The sequence below is a fragment of the Rhea pennata genome, chromosome 10, assembly GCF_028389875.1.
Source record: "Rhea pennata isolate bPtePen1 chromosome 10, bPtePen1.pri, whole genome shotgun sequence".
Lineage (NCBI taxonomy): Eukaryota > Metazoa > Chordata > Aves > Rheiformes > Rheidae > Rhea > Rhea pennata.
Genome location: NC_084672.1, coordinates 2,326,196 through 2,349,692, shown reverse-complemented (window position 1 = coordinate 2,349,692; position 23,497 = coordinate 2,326,196). Strand labels below are relative to the sequence as shown.

General features: G+C 43.5%; 1 protein-coding gene across 1 annotated transcript in view; it reads left to right on the top strand.

Annotated features, from left to right (window-relative positions):
* Positions 1-16,502: 16,502 nt before the first annotated feature.
* The window catches only part of SMAD3 (SMAD family member 3), a 78,238-nt gene continuing 71,243 nt past the window's right edge, over positions 16,503-23,497 (top strand). The window contains exon 1 of the mRNA XM_062583492.1: positions 16,503-16,736. Coding sequence (XP_062439476.1) covers positions 16,531-16,736 — 206 coding nt within the window. The 5' untranslated portion in view covers positions 16,503-16,530. The remainder of the gene's footprint in view (positions 16,737-23,497) is intronic.

Sequence of the window (23,497 nt, the reverse complement as noted above, 5' to 3'; positions counted from 1 at the left end):
TTTAGATGTCTGCAGGACTTTCCACCTCCTAATCCTTTGCTTTAAAAGTAAACAGTTGTACAGGGAATAACCAGAAATGAAATTACAATTAAGGCTCACGTTTTTAAGGAGAAGGTATTTATTGCACAATGTACCTTAACCCAGTGTCTGGTAAATGTGCTTTGTAGCGTTTCCAGCCCTTCTGGTTTTACTTTGAATCTCACAATATTAATATTTCTCTTACCCTTCCAGCTTGCTTCCAAAAAAATGATTTCTATCCTTAAATTCAGTGAGAGAAGATTGATGGTGTGAATTCAGCTGCCTACAAGACAGGTATACATTTTTTTGAACCACCTCAATTTTAAAACAAAATAAGCTGGAAGGAAAGGGAGAAAGAAGAGCCTGAGACGTTTTCTTTTACATTCAGAGTTTGCCTTCCTCTGACACATTAAGACTATTTTAGAGTTGCCTCTGTGATCTCGCCAAGCTTTGTGCTTCAAGAACAAATATTTGATGAAAATCTCCTTGACTGTCTTAATGCGGCGGCGCCTAATGGGTTGGTATGTTGTTAAGAGTTATATGTTGTTAAGACTTAGAGCAGAGAAACAAAGCAAATGATTCAAAGAAAGACTTGTGAAAATTTTTCACAGAAAGAAGTGCTGAACAAGGACATGCAGCAGGTCTTTAGCATGGTTTCTTTCCAGCAGCTCCCTCCAGCACCCTGCTCTCCAAAGCTGACTTACAGCAGCTACTGATAAGCTTTTTCCTAGCTCAGACTAGGGCAACAGACAAACGTTTGAAGTTTGAAAACACTAAAGTCCACTGGAAAGAAAAAAATAGACCACAAATAGACAGTAGAAACCCATACAACATCGCAGCAAACATTTCCTAATTTACTGCAATGCCAGAAGATGATTCACCCTACTGTTCCTGTTGCATAATCTTCCCCACAGCTTAGGAGAGTGAAACTAGAAAACCAAAGGTCTCACTGGGTTTTCAGTGACATTTATATTTAGACTGAACTTTCAGTTAGGAAAGTGTGAGTTTTTCTCTGATGACAAAGGGGGGAACTGATACAATAAGATGCTGTTTTAGAAGTGATGAACTGTGTGTACCAGATTGTGATCTCCCTAGTCCCAGCGTAAACCCCGGGTTAGATCACGGGCATCGTTTGGACTTCCTGATTTGTCTGAGAGCCTAAAGCTGTCAACAGGTCCTGCTGCAATGAGAATCTGGCCCATTTGGCCTGCCCGGTCCCTGGGACGAGCGCAGCTGCGCAGCACGAGCCGCAAAGCCCCTCCGGCTCAGCACCGCCACGCCGCTGCAGCCTCCTCGGGCCCTGGGTTAGCACCATGGAAGGCAAGGTGGGGACTCTCCCCCAGGAGACCTTTCAGCAGCAGGTCTGGAAACTCCAGGTACATGCCGGCTCTGCCTGTGCATCACGCGCACAGTACCCCCAACGCTTTCCGAAAGTACCGGGCTTGCTGTGCCCGCACGGGATCTCCCAAGGCTTCGGGGAGCCCCAGGCTGAAGCACTGCTGCCAGACAACTGCTGTAGGCACCTCGACCTACCTCGGTGGGAAATTCCACCTCGACATCCACTCAGCTCAGAGAGAGAGGAGACGAGCGGAAGAAAGCTGCAGCCATGAGAGGGCCTCTAAGAGACGTTATATATCTTGCTGTGCGTTTTAGAGGCCCAATCTGCTATTCTGCTCCTTAAAATCAAGCCTGCAGCTATGGGATTAGTGAATGTTGCACATCTTCAAGGGAACGTCAGGCTAAAGACTCTACATACTTACTCCACAAAGTTATCTTGTTTGGATCCTGGGCATGTTTCTGAACTGATTGGGTCAATACTGTTTTAGGAGACCTAACAGCACGCAAGTCCTCAACCCCTCGATAACTCTCTGCTCTCTGTTACATCAGAGTAAATCCGTTCCTCCTTCGGTGCAGCACTACTATGGGCTTTGTAATTCCTTCACCTCTGTGTTCAAAGCAGACATATCAATCTGTTTTAATTCAGAGAGAAAACAAACAGGTTAAGTATTCTGAGGGTGGGTTGTTTTTCCCTTTTACACTTTTTCCGGTGCTGCCATATTTCACAGTAGCTCCCTTCTGATGCGTGGCCTGGTCTCAGTGAGCTGCCACTCGCCAGTCCGCTGAGCGGGCAGGACATCTGCAAAGCACTTGTCTCCAGCAAACGCCCTTTCCAACAGCAAAGGGTGCTGCTCAGCCCTGCAGGACCGCGCTCCTGACTCACTAGCTAAAATTGCCTCTTTCCTGCAGCGGGGGAATTCTCCCACTGGCTCTCTGCCCTTTCGCTGAGTTCGGGCACGCCGGCTGCATCTGCAGCTCTAGCTGAAGCCTCCCTGGGCCTGGCCTCCACCAGCCAGTGGAGGAAAGTGGGTGTTTTCCCCAGGTGATCGGCATTAGCTGCTGTCAAGATTGATGGGGAATCCGAAACCAAGGAGCCCATAGTGTTTAAAAACAAAAGGACTGGCTGAGAGCAACCTTGCTCAAGCAGAGGACACTAGGAGCCCTGTGTGAAGGTTAGTGAAATGAAGGTTCCTTGTGCTTTGCCAGCAGAGACCACAAACCCAGCAGGCAGCTGGCTGCGGGCGCCTGACTCACCACCGCTGAGCACTTCCTCGCGCCACCATGGGATGAGGGTGGGGAGCTGAAGCAGGGCTTTATCCCTACGAACCAGGGTGAAACTGAAGTGGGGGCATATGCCAAAAAAGGGAGCAAAACCTCATCAACGCAACCACGACTGTGGCTAGAGGAGGTAAGCAGAGAAAGGACAGGCTGGGTGTATTGGTGAAAATGCAGACCGTAGCTGCCTGCTTGAGCAGACAGATAAAAGCTGGGTCTGTGTTGGTAGAGGTGGTGCAAAGAGAGCGCACACAGCTTACAGCTCACTCTGAGCTCCTCAAAAGCAGGCTACAGCACAAGAGAAAATACAAATATATACGTATTTAAAAGCTACCTGACAGGCCATAATTCACACAGTAAAGGATTCATATGTCATGCTTGTGTACACTGAAGATGTTTAACTAAAACGTATGGCTTTCTCTTGGGCTAATGGGCAGGATGGTGTCACAGTTCACTCAAAGATAATAAGTTGTTCTGAAATAATACAGGAATACCCCAAAGGAAACTTTATAAATTGTAGATGTTCTGCATTAAAACACTTGCAGAATTTTCAGGACTAGGGAGGAGGGAAAAGTCTTCATAATTGCTGAAGGACTGATAAGCGTAAAAGCCAAGTTTCAGCCCGAGGCAAATATTTATGGCCCTGTAATAAAAAGCTGTATATAAGGCCCCTAATGGAAAGAGGGGGGCACCACCTTAACTGTAATAACTCTGGCGAGGACTGCTATAATTACAACGTCAACATCAGCTGTGGCTCCAGAAATGGGAAACAGCCTGTTGTTTGTTCCTCATTCTAATGCAGGGACGGCACACGTGCCTCCTGCCGAGAGCTCCTTCTTCCTCTTGTATCCTCTCCCTTGTAATCTAGTATCCTGTTTTAAATGGAAGTTAAGATTTTTTGCTTCGTACTGCTGCCCACATGCTACTTAAAGTATGAAACTGAGGCACAGCATTGACTATACATTAACAGATATATGGTTAAGTATTCATTCAACTCCATTCTCATTCAGAAAAAAATGTATACAAATGCTTCCGTGTTTTGAAGAACCAGGATAGATTTAAGCATACACTTAACTTATTTGCAAAATTTATGCCCAAGGCCTGCTCCAGAAGTCGTAAGAAATGTCCCCTTTTTACAGGAGATCTTACAGTTCTCTTTCTAAAGTCTACTGTTATTATTCTAGCTTAATTCATTACAGACCGGACTTTGCCACTTTCATTACTGCCAATCATCTCTTTGTGTTGAGCTGGAAACAGCTAAAAGTAAAAATCTAATTTAGCTCTTAAAATAGAAGGACTGTTTGGAAGGATATGTTACCAGAGAGTGTAGGTTCTGCAGTGTTTTTTTTTTTTTTTTTTTTTTTTTTTTTTTTTTTTTTTTATAATATCCTTGTTATCTGTGGTAGCATTCGGGCCCTTGACGTGCACTGTTCCCTGAGAATGAAATTGCGTACTGTCATAACAGCCTATGAGCAGCGCTGAATTTCTGCAGAACTTTTATCTCTTTTGTTGAAGATACAACATCTCTCTTTTCTTGCAGGGATAAAATAGCTTCCTTCCTTGAGACTGTACATATAATGGAGCTTTTGCTTGCCTGGGATGTCAAGTTCCCTTGACTATTAAGGAGAGGGGAAATGTCTTTGTTATACATTACTGTTCTCCTTTTATCCTCTGCAGAGAGGCCCCCAGCTCAATCTAAACAAAATAAAGCCAGGGTATCATTTAAAAACAAAACCATTTTGAAATGTCTTTGATCTCCCTGACTTCCTGTAAAATATACAATTGAGTGTTTCTCTAGCTCCTCGACCTCTGCAGATTTGATTTTTTTCGGTTATTTCTATTGTCTTTGGCACTACACAAAATTAGCAAAGCATTGGCCTTAATCTCTTAAATACAAGGAAATCCAGCCCCTCCTCAGCTTCACCTTTGCCTTTCCAGGTCCTTCTCTTTGCAGCTCTGCCACCCACCTTTCTGTTTATGTACAAGGACTTTGAGGTTATTCTGAGGTTGGCTTCCTATTCTCCAACTCTCCTGTCAGTCCGTCTTGGACCATCTTCCCCCTTTTCCCAGCCCAGTGAAGATCCTTTGCATCAGTTAGTGCTGGAAAACCTCAAGGCCTCCTCACTGAGCATCTATTTGCATCTCTTTCTGTATCTATACCTGATTCTGTTCCCTCCCCCCCCGATGTATCTCCTGCTCTGCTCCACCAGCTTTTCTTCCAGTTAGTTCTGGTGACTCTGATCATTTCCTCTGCCACGGTGACCTTATCCTCCATTGCTGCCTGAGGTTGTCCCTCTTCACGATTCACACAGGCTCTGCCTTGGTCTGCCTGTCCTCTCCTTTCCTTGTCCTTCCCTCCCTCCTCACCACAGGCACTTTACTTAGTTCAGTGCTCAATTGCTTCTTGGTCCTGGATCGGTGCAGTTGATATGCAAAGATGATTAAACTACACCCTGAATACATATTCCCAGCGTCATTACTTCTGCTATCAAGGTTGATCTGACAAGTAACTTATAGAATTTAAAGTTTACCAATCTACTCATTGTGACACTTCTCTTTCAACTGGCTTTACGCCTCCGTCCTCATTTCGTTATAATTTGAGCAATCGTCTTTTTTCTTTTCTTTTTGGGGGGTCAGAATGTATGAGTGGGAATGAGACAGTTCATAGTTGACTTTTGACTCCTTAAGCTTATTTCTTAACTGTTCAGTGTTCATCAGTTCTGGTGCGTTAATGACTCAGGCAAGATTAATTAGCCTGAGAAGGGAGTTATATCTGATCTAGATGAATAGATGGTAAGGTATTTGGGTCTTACTGTATTTGTGTGAAGTACTGTACATAATCTATTAAGCTATGCAAGAGGCAACAGGAAGTCTAATCCTCTATACTTGCAAACTGTTGACTTCTGTGTCTTCCAGATTTAATTACATTGAAGACCAATGAAAAGCTGTAGCTTTAAGGACTAAATGCTCCATTAAGGGTAGCATTTTAAGCAAGAGAAATGCTCACACACAATGAAAAGACACGTAACGTTGCTCCATGCACAAATCAGATAAATTGTTCTGTACCTTTAGCGACAACAGAGACAAAAGTCTCTGTCTCCCACACTGAGGCAGCAGCATCGGGGTGGCTGCCTCCAAATTTCTTCCCTACTTGAAGCCTCTCTGTGTTCAACAGCAGGAGAAAGAACGTAGCTTCACATAGCTCAGGTAGCACCAAAGTTGCAGTCTGTGTTAGACCCTTGCAAAGAGTGTGATGGCTGCAAGGTTTGACATGACAGTGCAAAAGTGAGAATTGAGTTTGCATGCATCAGGGGGAGATTTGCTGTCAAAATAAGATCTCATGGGGCTTTGGGTGGCTGATCAGAGAAATATTTTGCAGCTTGCTTAGTTTCCATTCTTGCTTTAGAGGTATTTTATAAAATGAAGCCAATATTTCATAAAATAAAGGGCCCTGAATATCAAAATAAATTCCTATGTAGCACAGTCACTCCACTTACTCAGTACCAAACGCAGACCGAGGGCCTAATGCACAGCTAACCTAAATCCACTCAGATGCTGCCCTGCACTGTGGCAACTTTGAGTCCAGCTGCTCATGCGGAGCTCTCAACCCCAGCACCAATGGTCCCTTCTAGGATTTCCCTCCCATAGAAGCGTAAACTGATGATGAAGAGACGACATCTTTACTGGATCTCCTTCTTCCACGTGCACAGTACCCTTATAATCTCCTTCCGCTCGTCCCCCCATCCCATTTTAATAACCATTAGGAAGTATTATCAACCAAGCAGTGAAAGAGCTGCCTGCCACGCAATGCCAGGCTTTAGACCCAAGAGACTCTTGGGTTGGAAACAGATAATCTTGAAGAAAACTTCTGACTTTGAGAACTGTCAGAAGGGAGCAAAAATGAACTGGCCAATTTCAAATTTACCTCAATTCTTTTGGCAAGTTTGATTAAGCTTTTAATGGAGTCCTTTAACCAGGAATCACGTGAAGAACAAATCTAGCACAACTTATTTTAAAAAATAAAAATAATTTTAAAAAGTAATCAGGGTCAGAAAGGACCATCTTTGTACCATTTCATTTCATATGTAGTTTCTAACTCTGGCTTCTTTACTTTTCGGAATAGCGTGTCTCTGGAAACAGAGTTTTGTGAACCTTTGTACCTCTAGTTTGTCATTATAGTTTCTGGTAGAGAAAAAATGCTCATACAGGAGACAAGTCAACTATTTTTCGTTTACCGAATCAGCTCCAGTAAGGAAAGGTCAGCCAGCAGGTCAGCCCCTTTGGAGCAGAGTGCAGGTAAGGACCCATTTTCTAAACATACTTTTTATTTAACAACGCAATCAATATCCCATAAATATATTGCATAGTAGAATTTTCACCTAAAGTAACTGTAATTAATATTTTCTATACCCTCTATTATTAAACAAAATTTTTATTCTTGCTTTTAGTGATTTCTCTTCATGGCTAAAGTTCATCAGAATGTGTTTTGGGCTTAGGCCATAACAAATCTGATTTATGTAGTATTACTTGTGCAGTACTGCAAGTGATACTAAAATGAATAAGCATTTTTTTAATGTGAAAGTATATGACAAAATAAGGAATCTATGGACACACTCTGCATTTTTTTAACCTAAGGACCTTCAAACTCTTTGCAAATCCTGATTTCTTGTATTAAGTTTTGGATCAGACCCCCTAACATAAAAAATCCAGTTCTCTTTTACTCAGCTCCTTCTGTGTGCTGCTCAGTAGGCGTAAGTCACATTTGACTTTCTCTAAGTGGGGAGCTGCAGACATCTCCAGCGCCTTTGGGGTAGGCGGGGAAAAGAAGCATGGCTGAGTCTAAATAAAAGTTACTTGTCAGATCAACCTTGATAGCAGAAATAATGAGGGTGATCACATGGGAGTATATATTCAGGGTTTAGTTTAATCATCTTTCCATATCAGCTGTACTGATCCAGTTCTGCGTGACTAAGTCAAATAAATGTTAAGTAACTGAATTTCTCTCCACCTTCCTTACCTTTCTTTTCCCTGCAGCACCTACAGCACTTGTATCACTGACCTTAGAATAAGTTTATCTATAAGGGACATCTGTAAATGCTCCTAGATGAACAGCACAGAATTGTCAGGAAGAGGTGTCTGAGGTTAAGCTAAGAAAGAGATTTTTTTAAGGCCAAAAATTAGTATTAAGGTCATCAAAATCACTTGTGCCTTTAAAAATCTCCATCAAGTCTGTACTCAGGTGCCCAGAGTGGCTTCCATTAACTTCACAGGAACCTTCTGAGTACTGAAGCATCTTATTTTCAGGAATGCTGCTCCCAGCTCCACAGTGGAGAAAGTGTCACTACTCAAAAAATGCCCTCTGATACATTACAAAAAGGCTTATAACCAGAGATGTGGTATTGTCATAGAAAAACATCTCCAAAACTTGTATCAAAGTCTACTTAGATAGGCAACTTTGAGCTGTGATTTAAAACCTTGATACAGATCCAAATTTTGCTGGTTAACTCTTCCTAAAAGATAAACACCAGATCCCAAAGTTTCACAATGAAACAGCAATGTCCAAGTATTCCTTAATTAATTCACCTGAGATTCTTAACAAAATAATTCCACTTTCTCCATGGCTTTGATTTCCCTTGCAGTGTTCCTAACTCCCACAAGTTTATTGCAAACCTCACACAGCTGAGGCTGTTTTAGAGCCCTCGGCTCCTGCAAACACGTAACTGCATCAGAACCTCAGCCTTTATCTAATTTCATCTCTTCTGTGGTCAGAGAAAAGGTAGGAAACCTGAACCCTCAAAACACAGAAAACAAAAGGAACCAGTATTATTATTTGTCACATTTTTAAGATGATTTCATTGTATGTTGGGGTCTTGACTCAGATGTTCTGAATGCTTGGGTTGGTAACTCTGCCTTTGGCATCCATATGAAGCACTATACTGTGTGCATAAATTGAATTAGATTTGAGTTTGGTTTTGGTTTGCTTTCCTCTCTCCTAACAGACTTGGCAATACTTTAGCAGAACCTTAGGAGTGTTTCAGCCTCGCTAGCAAAGGGCCTGCACGCAAAGTCCTTTATTTGCCCCTGAACAAATAAACAGGGAATAAACATCCCTCTGCACACACAGAGCAGGGGCATTTCCTTTGCAATTCTCTTTCCCCTTTTGTGAGATTCCAATAGCTACACTTTTTCTCCTAAGTAGGAAGGACTTCAGCTTTATGAGAAAGCAAAGTTTCATTTTGCAATAGTGAGCACCCCAAAGAGAACTGACAAAAAATGATATCCTAAGGGTTTTTTTGTGCGTGTGTACGTACGTATAACTCACGAACTCTCTCCGGTTTAGCTGTGCTTCATAATTCCGATGTTAATGCAACTGTGCTTCCCCCTGAAATGTAGTGAAATCTCCAGCAGAAGAGCAGGTAGATAGCAATGGCCTAACTTTTGATCTCGTAAAATAACTTTCTTCAGTTAGACGTTAAACCGTCGGGAGGCAAAATCAATACTTGGGATTCTACATGGAGCTTGAGAAGTTCTCGCTGAAGCATGGCCATACACAGCTTCTCCCACAAACCTTCATGTTGTTTTTTCTTATCTAAGCAAGCTATGTATAAATATTAACATATCATTCATGGGTAAATAATTCCATGCCACTCCTTGCTGATGCTTTATGAAAGAGGATCCTGGGTTCTGATTAGAATGACAGCCCCTCATGAGGCTTCAGCTGCATTTCAGGTCAAAAGAATTAAAATAAAAAAAGAGGGTAATGGTAGTTCTTAGTTAAGTAACCCTCAAAAATGAAAAAGTAAACAGCTTTTAATTGCTGATTTTAATGTAGTGGAGCCATGACATTAACACACTGGCCAAAGGCTACAGTAATTGAAATTAATAAATTCCTACTTGACTTTGGTGAGGCAGGGCTGAGATCCAAAGCAATTGGTTTTTGATGTACATTTGCATGCGTGTGTGTGTATGCATGCATGTGTCGTAAGTGGACTTGAGTTATGCCAGTTTCAGCACAAATGCTATAGCATGTAGATGCTACCTGAGCTACACAGTTCGAATCTAGATCAGGATTTTCCTAGAGCAGAGAACTACTCAGTTCCAGCACACTGGCCAGCGGTTGTTTCTGGTACCTACAAATGCCGCGCACTAGTAGACTTTGCCCCCACCATGTGGGTGAAGTTTTTAGTTAAAATGTTCCTTGAGATCCCCCCTCATGTACACCAAGGAAAAGCGTGTTCCTCCAGAAAGTGTATTCTTTCCATAGAGGGTTTGACATGCCAGCAGCTGTGGACAAGAGGCTGTTGCAAATGGAACATGTGAAAACAGGGGCCTATTCATAAAAAAATTTATATATTTACTTGTTAAAAGCTTTTGCTCAGGATCTTTTTTAAAGTTCAGCTGGATACAAAATGCCCACTTCAAAAGCCAAAATGAAGACTTTAACAGATGTGCCCTGGCAAAGAGGAGGGTGTACACACAGCAAGGAATTCAGAAGGGACAGACAGTCATACATGGACATAGGAAAAGAATCTCCAATAAAATGCTTGTGGCTGGGAGCTGTAGTTTTTGTACTACCTGTAATGAGCCTCTGTACTTGGGGCTTTGGGGCCTGGTCTATTCTTCCCTTTTTGGGGGTGCAGATTTTTTGCCGTTGCTTTTTGCACCATGGGAGACTATCTGTTATATTACACAGACTGTGGTAACCAGAGGAGGAAAATGCCTTACTCTTGCATTTCTATTTCACTGAGAATTTTGACCTTATTTGAAGCACCTAATGTACTTAAAAGATAAGAAGCTTCAGGATGCGAGATTTTGACCAGGTAAGCGAACGTGTGTGTTGAGCGCATGCGCCTCATCACTAAGGGGCAACCTGGCTGCCTCTATTTGTATGCAAAAAGTCTCAGCGGCACTAAGTGTTCACAGGTGGTGAGATTGCTACCTCCCTGCAGATGGAGGTGTTGAAAATACACCACTCTGTGCTGACAGGGTATCTGTAGGGCCCAGTGGATGTCTATACTAGTAGGTTTTTTTAATCTCAGAGTTAATTGAAAGTATGTTAATTTGAGGTTGTTAACACACTTGTAAAGATTGGATCAGGCCGTAACAAAGCACTAGTCGTTCAACCTAGGGCTCAGCCTCAGGAGGCCTTTGTGTCCCTGTATGCACCTCTCCTGTCCTCTATGAGCTGCTCAGAGGAAGCTACCGTGGTGTACACAGCAATGTGCTTTATTGTCTGTGAAGGAAGAAAACCCTTCACCCAGGAACCCTTCGCTCCATTCTACTGACTGCTGTCTCCTGTCACTTACCAGACACGTGCAAAATACGTGAAGATGTATCATAAGAGCCATCTTAAGATTTCAAAGTCAAGCATTCAATTACTAGGGAAAATTAGAATTAAGATTGCTTACGGAACACTCTTAATTTGTGAAGTCCTATATTCTTAGCACACTGTTTTTACTCTTACTGCGACATAATACTTCTTCCAAAGGACTCCCACCTCACACACACCACAGGAATAAAAAGTGTACTAAGGAATATAAAACCTCTGTAGAGAGACCTCAAGGGAGCAACCAGACATGCAGAAGAATGAGGCGCACACAACGAACGTGCAAGGTTTCGGGTTAAGTTGCCTAGAATCATACAGGAGCATTGTGATAGAAAGAGGCAAACTCCAGTTTCCTGGGAAAGCATCTTTCTGCCCAAACCGTGATGCAGCCCTTTCTCCTCCTGTAATCGCTTGTTATGTCCACAAAGTTCCTTCCAGTTTGTAGAACAAGTAACGATGGGATCTTACAGGCAGTATATTTTTTTGTTGGACTGCTTCAGGTCATCTTTCGAATGGAACCATTCTGGGTCCCAAATGAGAAAGGGGCCTAGTGGGGACCAATAGTACATGTAAGTCAGAAACAGATCAGACAAGAATCCGGGAGAGCAGGACTGCTCTATCAGCGAGGGTAAATACTCCAGGTCAGGAAGTCCCAAAACAATTATGAAAAGCAAAGACAGTCTATTAGAAGAAGGATCACTCTGGACTCTTTTCCCTACGCAAGAGGTACCAGCCATGGTCAGAGGCAGGACACTGGTTTAAACAGACCTTCAGCCAGAGTCAGTAGTATGATTCTCATCCTGCTGAGCTTCTTGGGACATGCAGGGGAACTTTTATGTATTAAGTATGACGAATTTTCAGCAAGGCATCTTTTTATTGGATATGTGTATGTTTTCTCATATGTACAGAAGAACAATCACTGCACCCTGAAAGGAACAGTCTAAGCTGTGTGTTTTGCAGCATTGAAGTTAACTCTGAAGACATTAACTTAGAATGACCTTGCCTTGTTGTGTGTGTGTGTGTGTGTGTGTGTGTGTGTGTGTGTGTGTGTGTGTGTGTGTGTGTGACTCACCCCCAAGGTTATTTTACTGTAGGTTCTGAGTGATTAAGATAGGTTTGCTTGTCTGTAAGTGCTGTTCTACATATATATATATATTACCTTAACCAAAGAAAGCTCCCACACATTCCCTTGTTTATGCATTTTATACGTGACATAGATTGAAAGTTAAATGTCACAGTCCTTATTTACAAGTTAACATGCGAATATAACCTACTTCTAAACTTTCTCCTTCTGTACAGCTGCTACTTACACAATATGGAACAAATGGAGATGAGGAGGTTACGGTCCTCTTAGCTGCTGTAGTAAATCCGTATCTGCCGCAAATTATACAGGTTATCCACCTGCTTCTCAATTTTCCTCTTCAGTCACATAGTGAAATACCCTTTCACAGGTAGATAACACCCATATAGGAAATTATACTTAATATTTCAGTAACTGAGTAAAAGAGAGATGGAGGCAGTATATTAAAAGCTGGTTCTCAACCACTCCCTGATTTTCAAACTAGCCACAATTAGATGTTAAAACAGCCTGGGAGCTGTTTCAGCAGGCAACAGGCTCCCTAAGAACTGTCTCTAAGCATAGCCAAAATACAGTTTGCTCTGGTCATGCTTCCTCCAGCCTGCCTGTTCCAACATGCTTCTGCAAAAGGGGTTTCAGGAGAATAGCATGCGAGCTGGTGGAACTGCCTCGTGTCTGCTTCAAACTCCCTTATTACCTTTTCGCTCCTTGAATGATATGAGAGGAACATGGAGTGAAACACAGAATCTATCTTTCAATCTCAGAAGCTGTTAAAAGTATTTTTAATAAAGGCACATACAAGTGTGTGTGACCTCCAGAGGACAGCTTTTTTTTCTTATGCTGATTTTATATTGTTTTTGAGTCAAAGTCCAATTTTTGTCATCTTAAAAATAAAGTTTAAATCCTGTTCCTATTCACTGATGGATCCTGTGAATGAACAAGGTATGTAAAGATTATTTTTCAGTAATCGTTAAGATGTTCATGTAGTAGTAAAAGTTTAAGAAATGCAAGAGAGTCATGAAGCATATGTTAGTTTTCTTCAAGGAATCTCAAATACATGACCTATGGAGGGCTTGTTTTTCTTCATGCTCTTGCACACCATGTATCTCTGTTTTTCAGTAAGTGCAAAATGCAATGAGTGAAGTCCCTGAACCTGTACTATGTAACAAACCTGCAAAGATAATGATTTTTGAAAAATAAAGAAAAAAAATCACAAGTGAACACATAACTTTATCCTGCCTAGAGGTGGCTTCCAAGACATCAGACATTTTGTAAACCAGAGAACAGATCCAGACCATGTAAAATTGGGACGGTCCTGTCTTTTTCCTGTCTGTTAATTTTTCCATTATGAGAGTGTCCAAAACTCTCTGAAATAAAGGATTACTGTCTATGGGTTCAGAAAGGCATATTTTCATAGAACGGTTCATTCTGACAGGTAACACCAGCAGTCACACAAATTGTTCTGTAAAATGTAATGTCCCTGATCTTGAAACAAATCCAAATAGCCTTCTTGAGACCAAATGTTTATTCATTTCTAGTTCGTGTTCACTGTGCTGCTGCGGCCCAGAATGTAGATCAGTGATTTAGCTGGTCTCCTCGTTTATGATACTGTAAGCAAGTGAAATCCAGTTTGTGTTAGTGTTTAGCTAAACAGGTAAATCTATTTACCCCTTTGACACTAACTGACTATGTAAGTGCCAGCTCTTCCTCCCCTTCCCCTTATGGAAATTTATCCAGCTGATCACCAACAATATGAATATAGTAATGGAGTGAAGCTTAGCCAATGAATAGGTACAGAAAATCCTGGAAGCCTTGCTGAACTAAGATTATAGTGTGAATCCGGAGTTTAGAGATGAGATTTGAGTATTTTAATTTTTCTGTCTGACAAAAAGTATGGAACAGTCCACATGCTTTTCTAGTCTAAACAGCAATAAAAGAAACTGATATGGTCTCCAGTAGAAATCTGCACTATTACCCTGATGCAGTGTTGACAACTCTAAGACAGTTCCTTCATGCATGCTTCTCTCCCTGGGGCTTCTTTATATTGCAAAATGTGCTGGGCCAAGAACTAGGAAAATAGAAAAAGATGACTTTAAACTTCCCCACACTTAAAGTTATAGATAGTAGTTATTTATATATTAAAAATGTATTTAACGTCTGTGTTTCACTTTGTTCACATACTCAGGTTATTCTCCAAAGTTGTTAAAAACATTTTTTTTTTGTTAATGAAAGCCAAGTTTCTTAACTAATCACCAGATTTCAGGCCTTTCCAGAAAACAAGTATGCAGCAAGTCAATGACACTAGTAGAAATCAGTAATTTGGACATTTTGGTTTTAGAGTAATTACTTATTGAGAATTTTTGTGTTGGTTTTAGAGGTGTGGAGCAACTATCTGCTCCAAAGAAATTGGGATCATCTACAGGGGCTCAGCATCTCTGTACTTCAGGCATCTTAATTTAGGCAGCCAAAAACTGGGTCAGGGCAATGTTCCAAAATTTTAGTGGTGAGCCTCCAAAATTCAAGACACTCAGGGAATGCATGTTGGGGAATAGTATGAGAATGTTTAAAGAAGGGGGGGGGGGAAGAGGTTATTTTATTTTGTGCCCAATACTGATATTTCAAATTTTGGTATTGTCAATATGGAACAAAAAAAATACTATTTGTTTAAATCTCTGCGAAAGCCAAGCCAGTCGCTTCCAAGCTTTAGACCACTGTCTGAACCTATAGGTTCATAACTTGCCGCAAGGCAATTTATACGGCTGGCTGTTTCAAATCCACAGGCATGGAAAAGCGTTTGGATCGCCGGCTTTCGAGGAGTCTTCCCACCGGGCTGCGCTGGAACCGCGAGCAGGGGAATGCGGATTGGCAAGAACCTGCACGTCTGGGACCGGTGAGCAGCCCCGGAGGCTTCCCAACCTCAGGTTCACCGTCAGCCCGTCTGGGAGGCTGCGGAGGCGCGAAGAAGCTGGAAAGTCTGTCTGAGCTCCAAACGTCAAAACCTGGGAGCTAGGGCCCCCCAAAAAACTTTTAATCTCTGGTTCCTGGCTGACTGTGAGAGAAACCTAAAGGAAGGAGGCACTGGTGACTCCGCAGGTTGTCTCCAAGCTCCTTGCCCCGTGTCCGGCGGCCCGCGCACCCTGCTCACGCCGCGCCGGGACGGTATAGCCGAGGGCTGGGCACTTCAGGAACGATGGTTTGTATTTTTACGGTCTTTAGGGCCTTTCAGCGCGAAGCGGAGGACGCTCGAGATGGGGGAGTGTGAAAGCCCACTTTGTCCGGCGATGACGAGCGAGGAACTGGAAAGTTACCTGGATCCTGTCCTGCCTTAGTCAAAACTGAACCACCTCTACAAAACACGGAGATCTGAACAAACTGCCGTTCTGTGACAAAAATGTTCCGTCTGAGAATTTCTGACCAGGGCTGCTAGTAAACAGCTCAGGAACATAATTTGTGCCTGATACAGTGCAAAAACTAATCACGTACCTGGCCCTTGGGGTGGGAGGAGGGAATGGAATAGTAAATTAAATGGGTTGAAACAAACAAACAAACAACCAACCCTGCGGATTATTGTATCCACCTGGCTGCTTTGACCGAGTTAGGATCAGCCATCCCGGTGTGAAAACACACCTTTTTCCACAGAGAAAAACGGCCCGTGCCCCTCCCGGCCCGAGGCCGCGCCATGCCTTCCCCTCGCCCCGGCAGCGCTTTGTCGCTCGGGTTAGCTCCGCTCGGCTCCTTTCGGTGGGATTTCACGCATCGCGGGGTGCTTTCCCGCGTGGGGGGAGAGGCGGGAGGCCAGCCGGAGCCCCCGGCTGAGGGGTCCCGCGGCGTGGGGGAGAAGCGGCGGCGCGGGGAGGCGGCGCTGAGGGGAGCTTCCCGCCGGGCGCGGGAAGGCCGCGAGCGCGGGAAGGCCGCTGAGGAGAAGCGGGGGGGAAGGGGGGGGGTGCCCCCTCCTTTCCCGCCCGGGAAGAAAGAAAAGAAAAGAAAGAAAAAAAAAAATAAATGAAATAAACGAAAGAACCGCGCGGCGGCCGGCGCCCCCTGAGCGCGCTGGGGCGGCCGCCGGGGGGGCGGCGGCGGGGAGGGGGAGCGGAGCGGAGTCGCCGGCGGGCCGGCCGCCTCCCCGCCCTCCCTCGGCGGCGTGAGGGAGCGTGTGAGGGAGGGAAGGAGGGGGTGGAAGCCGGGCCGGGGCGGCCAGCAGGCAATTTGCATGAAAGGCAGACTGGGAATGAGCCGGAGTGGGCGCCTCTGCGCGCACGCAGAGCGGGGCAGCAGGGGGAGGAGGGAGCCGCCGCCGCCGCCGCCGCCGGGGAAGCGCGGCGAACTGCGGGCAAAGTTTAGCGCCGAGGCCCCGAGGCGCTGAGGCACCGCCGGGCCGGCGCAGCGACGGGCCAGCGCCGCCCGGGGCCGGGCCTGGTGGTGCCGGCGGGGCGGCGCGGAGCCGGCGGGCTCGCGCGGAGGCAGCGGCCGGGCCGGAGCGGCCGGGCCGGGCAGCATGTCCTCCATCCTGCCGTTCACTCCTCCCATCGTCAAGCGGCTGCTGGGCTGGAAGAAAGGAGAGCAGAACGGGCAGGAGGAGAAATGGTGCGAGAAGGCGGTGAAGAGCCTGGTGAAGAAGCTGAAGAAGACGGGGCAGCTGGACGAGCTGGAGAAGGCGATCACCACGCAGAACATCAACACCAAGTGCATCACCATCCCCAGGTCGGTGGCGGCCGGGCCGGGCCGGGCCGGGGGGCGCCCGTTAGGTGCCTCCATGTATAGCGGTAAAAACCGGCCGCAGAGCCGAGTTACAGTGTAGTAACAAGAGGGGAGGAAAGTCAGAGGGGAACGGGAATCTTGGGGGGCGGGATTTGGGGGGGGTGGGGGGATGTGTCCAGCCGAGTCTCGAAGGGAAACGAGACCCCGGGTTGGGAGCGCTGCTGGTCGCCCCCGGGCGCGCGTCGCGGCTGCGCTCGCCGCCAGAAGTTGCCGCGTGTTCCCTGGGACCGCTGCAGCGAGTCTCCGCGGGCAGTCCCCGCTCCCCCCCCCCCCCCGCCGCCCATTTATTTATTATTTGTTTATTTATCTGTATCGGGAGACTGGTCTTGTCTGCGTGGCTTGCCTCGCCCCCACGAGCTGGCCCGCTGTTGCTCGGGAGATGGGGTTTAGAGCCGCGCCGCACGCTTGCGGTCGAGGTCGCTCCTTAAATCGGGAGCGCGGCTGGCTTGCGGCGCAGGAAGAAATAAAAGGATCGAGTGAGGGTGGACATAGCAAGTTTTTGTTGTTGTTGTTGTTTTAATTTTTGTTTTTAGCGCAGACTTTATTTTTAGCCTTGATGCTGAGATCGATCCATAATACGCATCCTTCCTTATAATACATAAACTATCGTGTCTAAGAAAAAAAAATTCAACTAACTTTCAAATAACTGGCCCCAAGCAGTGCTTTGTTACTGTGGATTTGTTGATTTCTGTGACTCAGCCAGATGACTGCCGGTTCTGTTACTGATCCTTGTTTAGGGGGGTATTTTTTATTTTACTTTTATTTTTTTCTTTAGCAAAGGCCAAAGTTCATCCCAAATATTTGAATGCTGCATAATTGTGTGCTTCTGTGTGAGAAGATATCTGTGTGTGTGTGTGTATTCATGCCTCCCTCTCGCCCAAACAAATGTATGCTTTCTTGGTTGTCAGAATGATTTAATATGCAGTAGCTAATACAAAGCAGCATCTGTTGCATGAAAAAGTGAACCAAGTAGCTCAGAAATACGGATACTTAGAACTCCTAATCTTTTTTTTTCCCAATAATTATAGTTTTAAAGAAAAAAGTCTCCTTATCTTTTTTGGTACTGAGTGACCACGCTTAAGATTTTGGCCAGTAATCCGGATCGACGACTCTGCCTTTGTTAAAGTTATTCCAGCTCCTCGTAGTTGAATCGGAGCTCAAAATCTGTGAAGCTAATACATGATACAATGCCCTTAAATCTCTATTTTGAAGTTTATGGTAAGCGGTGCGCTTTCCTCATAGACAATGCCCTATTTAAATCACTTCCCTGAAATATTTGCCTTTTCAAAGAAGGGGGGGGGGAGACTTGAGAAGTCATACAGTTGAAATGACTTGTGTATTGTGCTTCAGCTTTCGGTGAAGAGTTGCTGATGCTGACCTGTTAGGGAGCAGAGTGTGAGGCCCCCTGATGTTTACTTTACTAGGGACAAGGTGTTTTAGCATAAGGGAGGCAGGTTTTGATATTTTGTAATTCAAAGGAAGCAAAGAGACAGGTGGCGTAGGAAGCTTTAATTTAGAGGAATACTTTTGGAGCTTGAAAATAAGTAACAACACAAGCAGGTGTCAGAAGTCACAAATATTATCACATCCAAAGTTTGTTCTGGCTGTTGTCTGCTGCGCACAAGAGAATGCTGGTTTCTCCCAGACATTGCTCTGTTAAAGGAAATCAGTACAAAAATTGCATGTTCTCTTACGACACAGAGCCTAAACCGTCAGATCTTAATCTTTGGTACTGGGGAAGTGTCAGCATGTTTTGATGGTAGCTCCTTGTGCCTTGGTACTAGTTTTTAAACATGACTCTTCATATATACTTTTAATTTTATTTGTATAGATATTGGAGAGATCCTTAAAACAGCAGTTAAGTTAGCCTGTGCTGGACCCTCTGCAGCAACGTAGTATGAGGTTAAAGTCTAGGTATCTGAGATTGGGGAATGGAGTGGAAATGTGAAACAGCTGGTCTCAAAGCTAATGGCAGAGCTGTAGTTGTAACCAGGCCTTGTGACTTTAAGTGCAGTGTCTTCTTCGAACTACGCTGTTTGTCCTAATGCATTTGTGAATCTGATTATCATGTCACATGAAATTAATCTTTGCAAGTCAGTGTTAGTATGGTTTTTGTATTTTCTTTTAAAATAGTTCTGCATACGTTGTTTTGCTATTTAGGCAAATAAGCACATTGAGGGGACAAAAAGGAAAAACCGTCATTAAGGATTAGATCATGTTTTGCATCGTTTATAATACATCGGTAGACTGAATTAGAGTGGAGCTATGCCAGGGATGACTCTGGCCCAGCAGGAGTAGGGTTAGTCCAAAATTAGCTATTGTATCCATGAGACGAAGCAAGGCTTCAGATATAAAAGTGCTCGAGCTTTTCAGAAACATTGCTCTTGGGAATAAGGGCTACGCAGCAAATGAGCTGGAACTTCAAATTCCTGTAGTGGCCAAGTGGGGTTGAGTGTGTTACTTTCCAAGTGCTCTGTTTGTACAGTAACGTGACCAACAGACTTTCAGGCCCCAGGTTTTCTGTTCAAAGAACCTATGGCAGCAGCAAAAGGCTGAGGAGAGCTTGAAAGATTTCAGCACGACATTCTGGTGCTGGCAAGAATTTTCTTTCTCATTGATTCTGGTGGAGCAGGAAGTCATTTTGACCTGGGAGACCAACTGGTCTCAGACCATGCTATTGTTGCCTGGGCCTGAGAGAAGGGCCTGTTCAGAGGACCTTTTCCTTCTCTTGGCCCCTGGTGTTGAAGTCCATCTTTCTCCAAAAGGGAGCTTTCCACAATAAGGAAAGTAATCTCGAAGTGAACTCTCACTGGAGATCAAGGGAGGTGAAGCATAGTCTGTTTTTCTGAACTAGTACTTTCACTACCCAGAAATGGATAGGAAGTCATTTAGCAGGTCGCGGAAGATGGTGTGTGCCTTTTGCATGTGCATGGAAAGGAGGTCTAGGCTTTAGTAAGCACGAGCAAATCTCTGCCTTTAAACCCACATGTGCTAAGCAGGTAGGCTTTGATGTCGTATCAGTTTAGTAACCCATGACTTATGACAGTAATACATTTTTTCATACTATGCTGGATGATGCAGTTGAAAACACGTATTATTTTGTCCATCGGTTAAAATATATCCTTTCTAGTCGCTGCACCAATCTCGAAAGCCCAGGTTTCAGAATGGGTGTTTATCACCTTTCAAACAAGCTTGGGGACTGTGTGCATGTATCCCAGCACAACTAGTTTTTCAGTTTTTAGGGCCTGTCTGCTTTGCTCTGTGAGCAAGTCTAAATCTCCAACTGCTACCAGTTGCTATCAGAATTCTTTTTTTTTTCCCTAGTTTTCGATGGCTCTATTTGTTTCTGAGGCCGTGGAGTATGGTAGGTGTGGCATTTGATGGCAGCAAAGTCTATAGCTAATGTTACTCCCTACCTGCAGAAAATGAATGCATCCCTGTGGGCTTCGTCCTCAGGAGAAAATTCATAACCTTCTTACTGATCTGGAGTGAGGCTATATTGTGCATCTGACACAGTGTCAATATTTTGCCCGAGAAATAAGATGTTTTAGGCTGATCTGTTATGTATGCTATATAACACATACAGTGGTCTGAACTGTAGAAGTCAGGAACATGTGGCAACCATTTACTAATTTCTGGAAGCTGTGCACTATATATAGTCTTGTTGATATGGGAGAAGATAGCAAATGCTTTGTTTCAAGTGCCTTAGTGGTACTATGCATATTAAGATGTAAATCTCATGGTATTTAGTAGTGTATTTTCATACGCATACTTGTCATTTGAACCTATTACTGTATTATTATTATTATTTTTAATCCTCAGTGGTTTTAGGGGAGCCAAGATACTTCTATGTAAGGAATAACTTTTTAAGTAGTAGGGTTTTTTTTCATTAATTAAGAAAATAGTTTTGAGGAGTGGTGGGTGTCATTTCTTGTGAAACTCATCTGAGAAGAATAAAGTGTACCAACTGAAATGGAAATATGGTACATTTGTTTTTTGAAGAAAAGTAAGCAAATTATCCTTTATATGGTTTATACTTTGGTGGGGAAAACCAGGAATAATACATAAATGATTTTAGGAAAATCTTAGGTATGAGCATAGCTTCTGTTGTGTTGATCACTGACCATGTAATCCTTACAGGAATTGACTGTGTTCTTAGGATCCTTTTAATACCAAGAAAATGTGAAAACTACAAATACTGTAAGTAGCAGAGGCAGTCTACAAGATGGTAAAATACGTTTCTCTTTCGAGACTAATAACCCTCAGTTTCAGTAACAAAATCAAAGGGCCAGTGACAGTTGTGTGTGTCCACACACAAATTTGTATTGGTCTACATCAATTTTAAACTGTATTGTTTTCAATTTAGCTTGTCCCTATGGGGGAGAAGTCTCAATATTGCTTAGACTTGCTTAAGTGTGTCTACACTTAAGATTAGATTGGCCTAAGAGTGGTACATTGAAGATGATTACAATACAGTCCCTGCATGCAGACATAGTCTAGCTGCCATTATACTTGTTAGCTCACTGTTGCTGGTAATTTTACTGCTGCAAAGCTGTGTGCGCTAACCTGTGTACTGACCTGGCTTTATGGGCAGGGTTTTATAGCCCTGTTTTAACCTTTGTGCTGCCACAACTCTGCTGCTAGCCATATCCACGTGAGCTAGTTTAGCAGAGTAGGCAAAGCTTTACAAATCTGTGCATGACTAGCTTTTCTGGCATTAATATGACTTTGCAGATCAGGTCTAAAGATGAAAATATGCTAATTAAAGGGACACGGGGCTCTTGTCACAGGTGTTTTCTGCCCACAGTCCCACTTGTCTATCAGTACCTCTATTTCCTTCCTCCTTGTCTCCTCCCAAAGGGTCTGATCCCATCTCAGGGCAGTGCCGCGTCTTGCTTGGAGGTTACCACTACCGGCAGCCCCTGCGCCCCCTCCTGCCCTCCCTTGCCTCAGGGTCACTGGCCCTTGTTTCTGCCTGGGTAGTAGCGTGTGTAATTATTTCTAGCCTACAGGATGCAATTTTGTAAAACAAAACTCAACCATTAAATTAGTGCAGATAATGTTGATGCAACAATTTAGGGAGTGACAACACATCCAGTTACCTTGGCAGAGATGAAGGAGCTGGGGAAAAAGGGAGTTCAGGGCAGAAAGTGTTGTCATGAGCTACTGAGCATAACAGCCTCCTTGGCTCAAAGTAGTTGCTTGGCTCAAAGCAGTGGCATGTCTGACCCAGCCCTTGGTAGGACTTCTCACAAATTTGTAATGTCTCAGCAGGCAATACATGTCAAAAACTTGCCAATATTTTTTTTTTTGGGGGGGGGGGAGTTGCCTCTTTTCTCTGGGAAGTATGGACAAGATCATATTTTGCATTAAAACCAGTGGTTAAACTCCTCTTGACTTGAAAGACAGTAGGGTTATGCTCATATAGGACACAGATGGGCTAAGGAAAAAATGTATTTTATACTTTTTTTAAGATGTTTTCAAATATTCATATCTATACTTTTTTCCCTTTTTCAAGAGACTAAAACATTTAAAATAGTTTCTGAAAGGACTCATAAGATTCCCGTTATATTGTGTAGTAAGTGTTGAATCTTTGTGAAATAAAATGCTTAAAATAGATGCTTAACTTTTGTAGTATTTGGAAGAGACCTTGAACATTGCAGTCATTTAAATATAATGAGAAATAAATACAAAAAGTTGATGAGATCAAGAAATGCACACTGTACAGGATTATCACATCAGGGATTCAATTAAAATGAACTCTTCTAATAAATATTGGTTTAATAATGTAAACTTGTGATCACTATATTAGTGCTACAGAAATAAAATTAACAAGATTTAATGGGCTGAACAGCCATTAATTTTCACTTGTTAATTTATTAGGAGCTTCTAATGCTGTTAGATGCACAATAATGCCATTATCCTGCATGAAGTACTTTATGAAATAAATAGGGCCAAACAGTGCTTGAATTAAATTGAAATCAGATTTTTTTTTCCCTAAATTATGTTTTTCTGGATTTTTTTCCCCCTCTACTGAGTGCAATTAAACTTTCGGGGATGGGATGTAGCACTCTCTCTCAGCAAGGCTTATGAATGGTCCTAATTAACTTTTATCCTTGTCTGCCTTGATGTGCTATGTAAAAAGCTTTTTCCAGTCCAAAGCTGATTGTGTGGGTTGGCAGTGAAGAAAGCAGATGAGAGTGAGGGGAATAAAGACAGGGCAGAGGTTCTTGTCCAGACACTCCAGTTCTAGTAGGCTGACTCCACAAAGCTTAGCAAATGTCTGCTAATTGCATTTTGTTACATGTGACTTGAGTCCAAACATAAAGACAAGGAAGTTGTTAATAATTGGACTCTCCTACTTACCGCTGGTGGCACAACTTTCTCTGTAAGGGAAGAGACAATAATGTGTCAATTGTTGCAGTTAATACTGCTTTTAAAGATGTTTTGAAGTCTTCTAGACCCGATTCTCGTTTACTTGCACATCTCTTATCGTCACTGTCGGAATGGTGGGAGTTGCCCTTAGGCGAACAGGAAAGTTTGGTGCTACGAGTACTGTGGCTCTGTAGAAAGAGAAGGAAAAGATGGAGTCTCTGTTTTGGCGCTTAATCCTACAGAAATATAGGTCACAATTGTGAGCATGAATAAACCACTTATGCATGGTGGGAGATAACCCTTAAACACCAAAAATATGTCTTCAGACT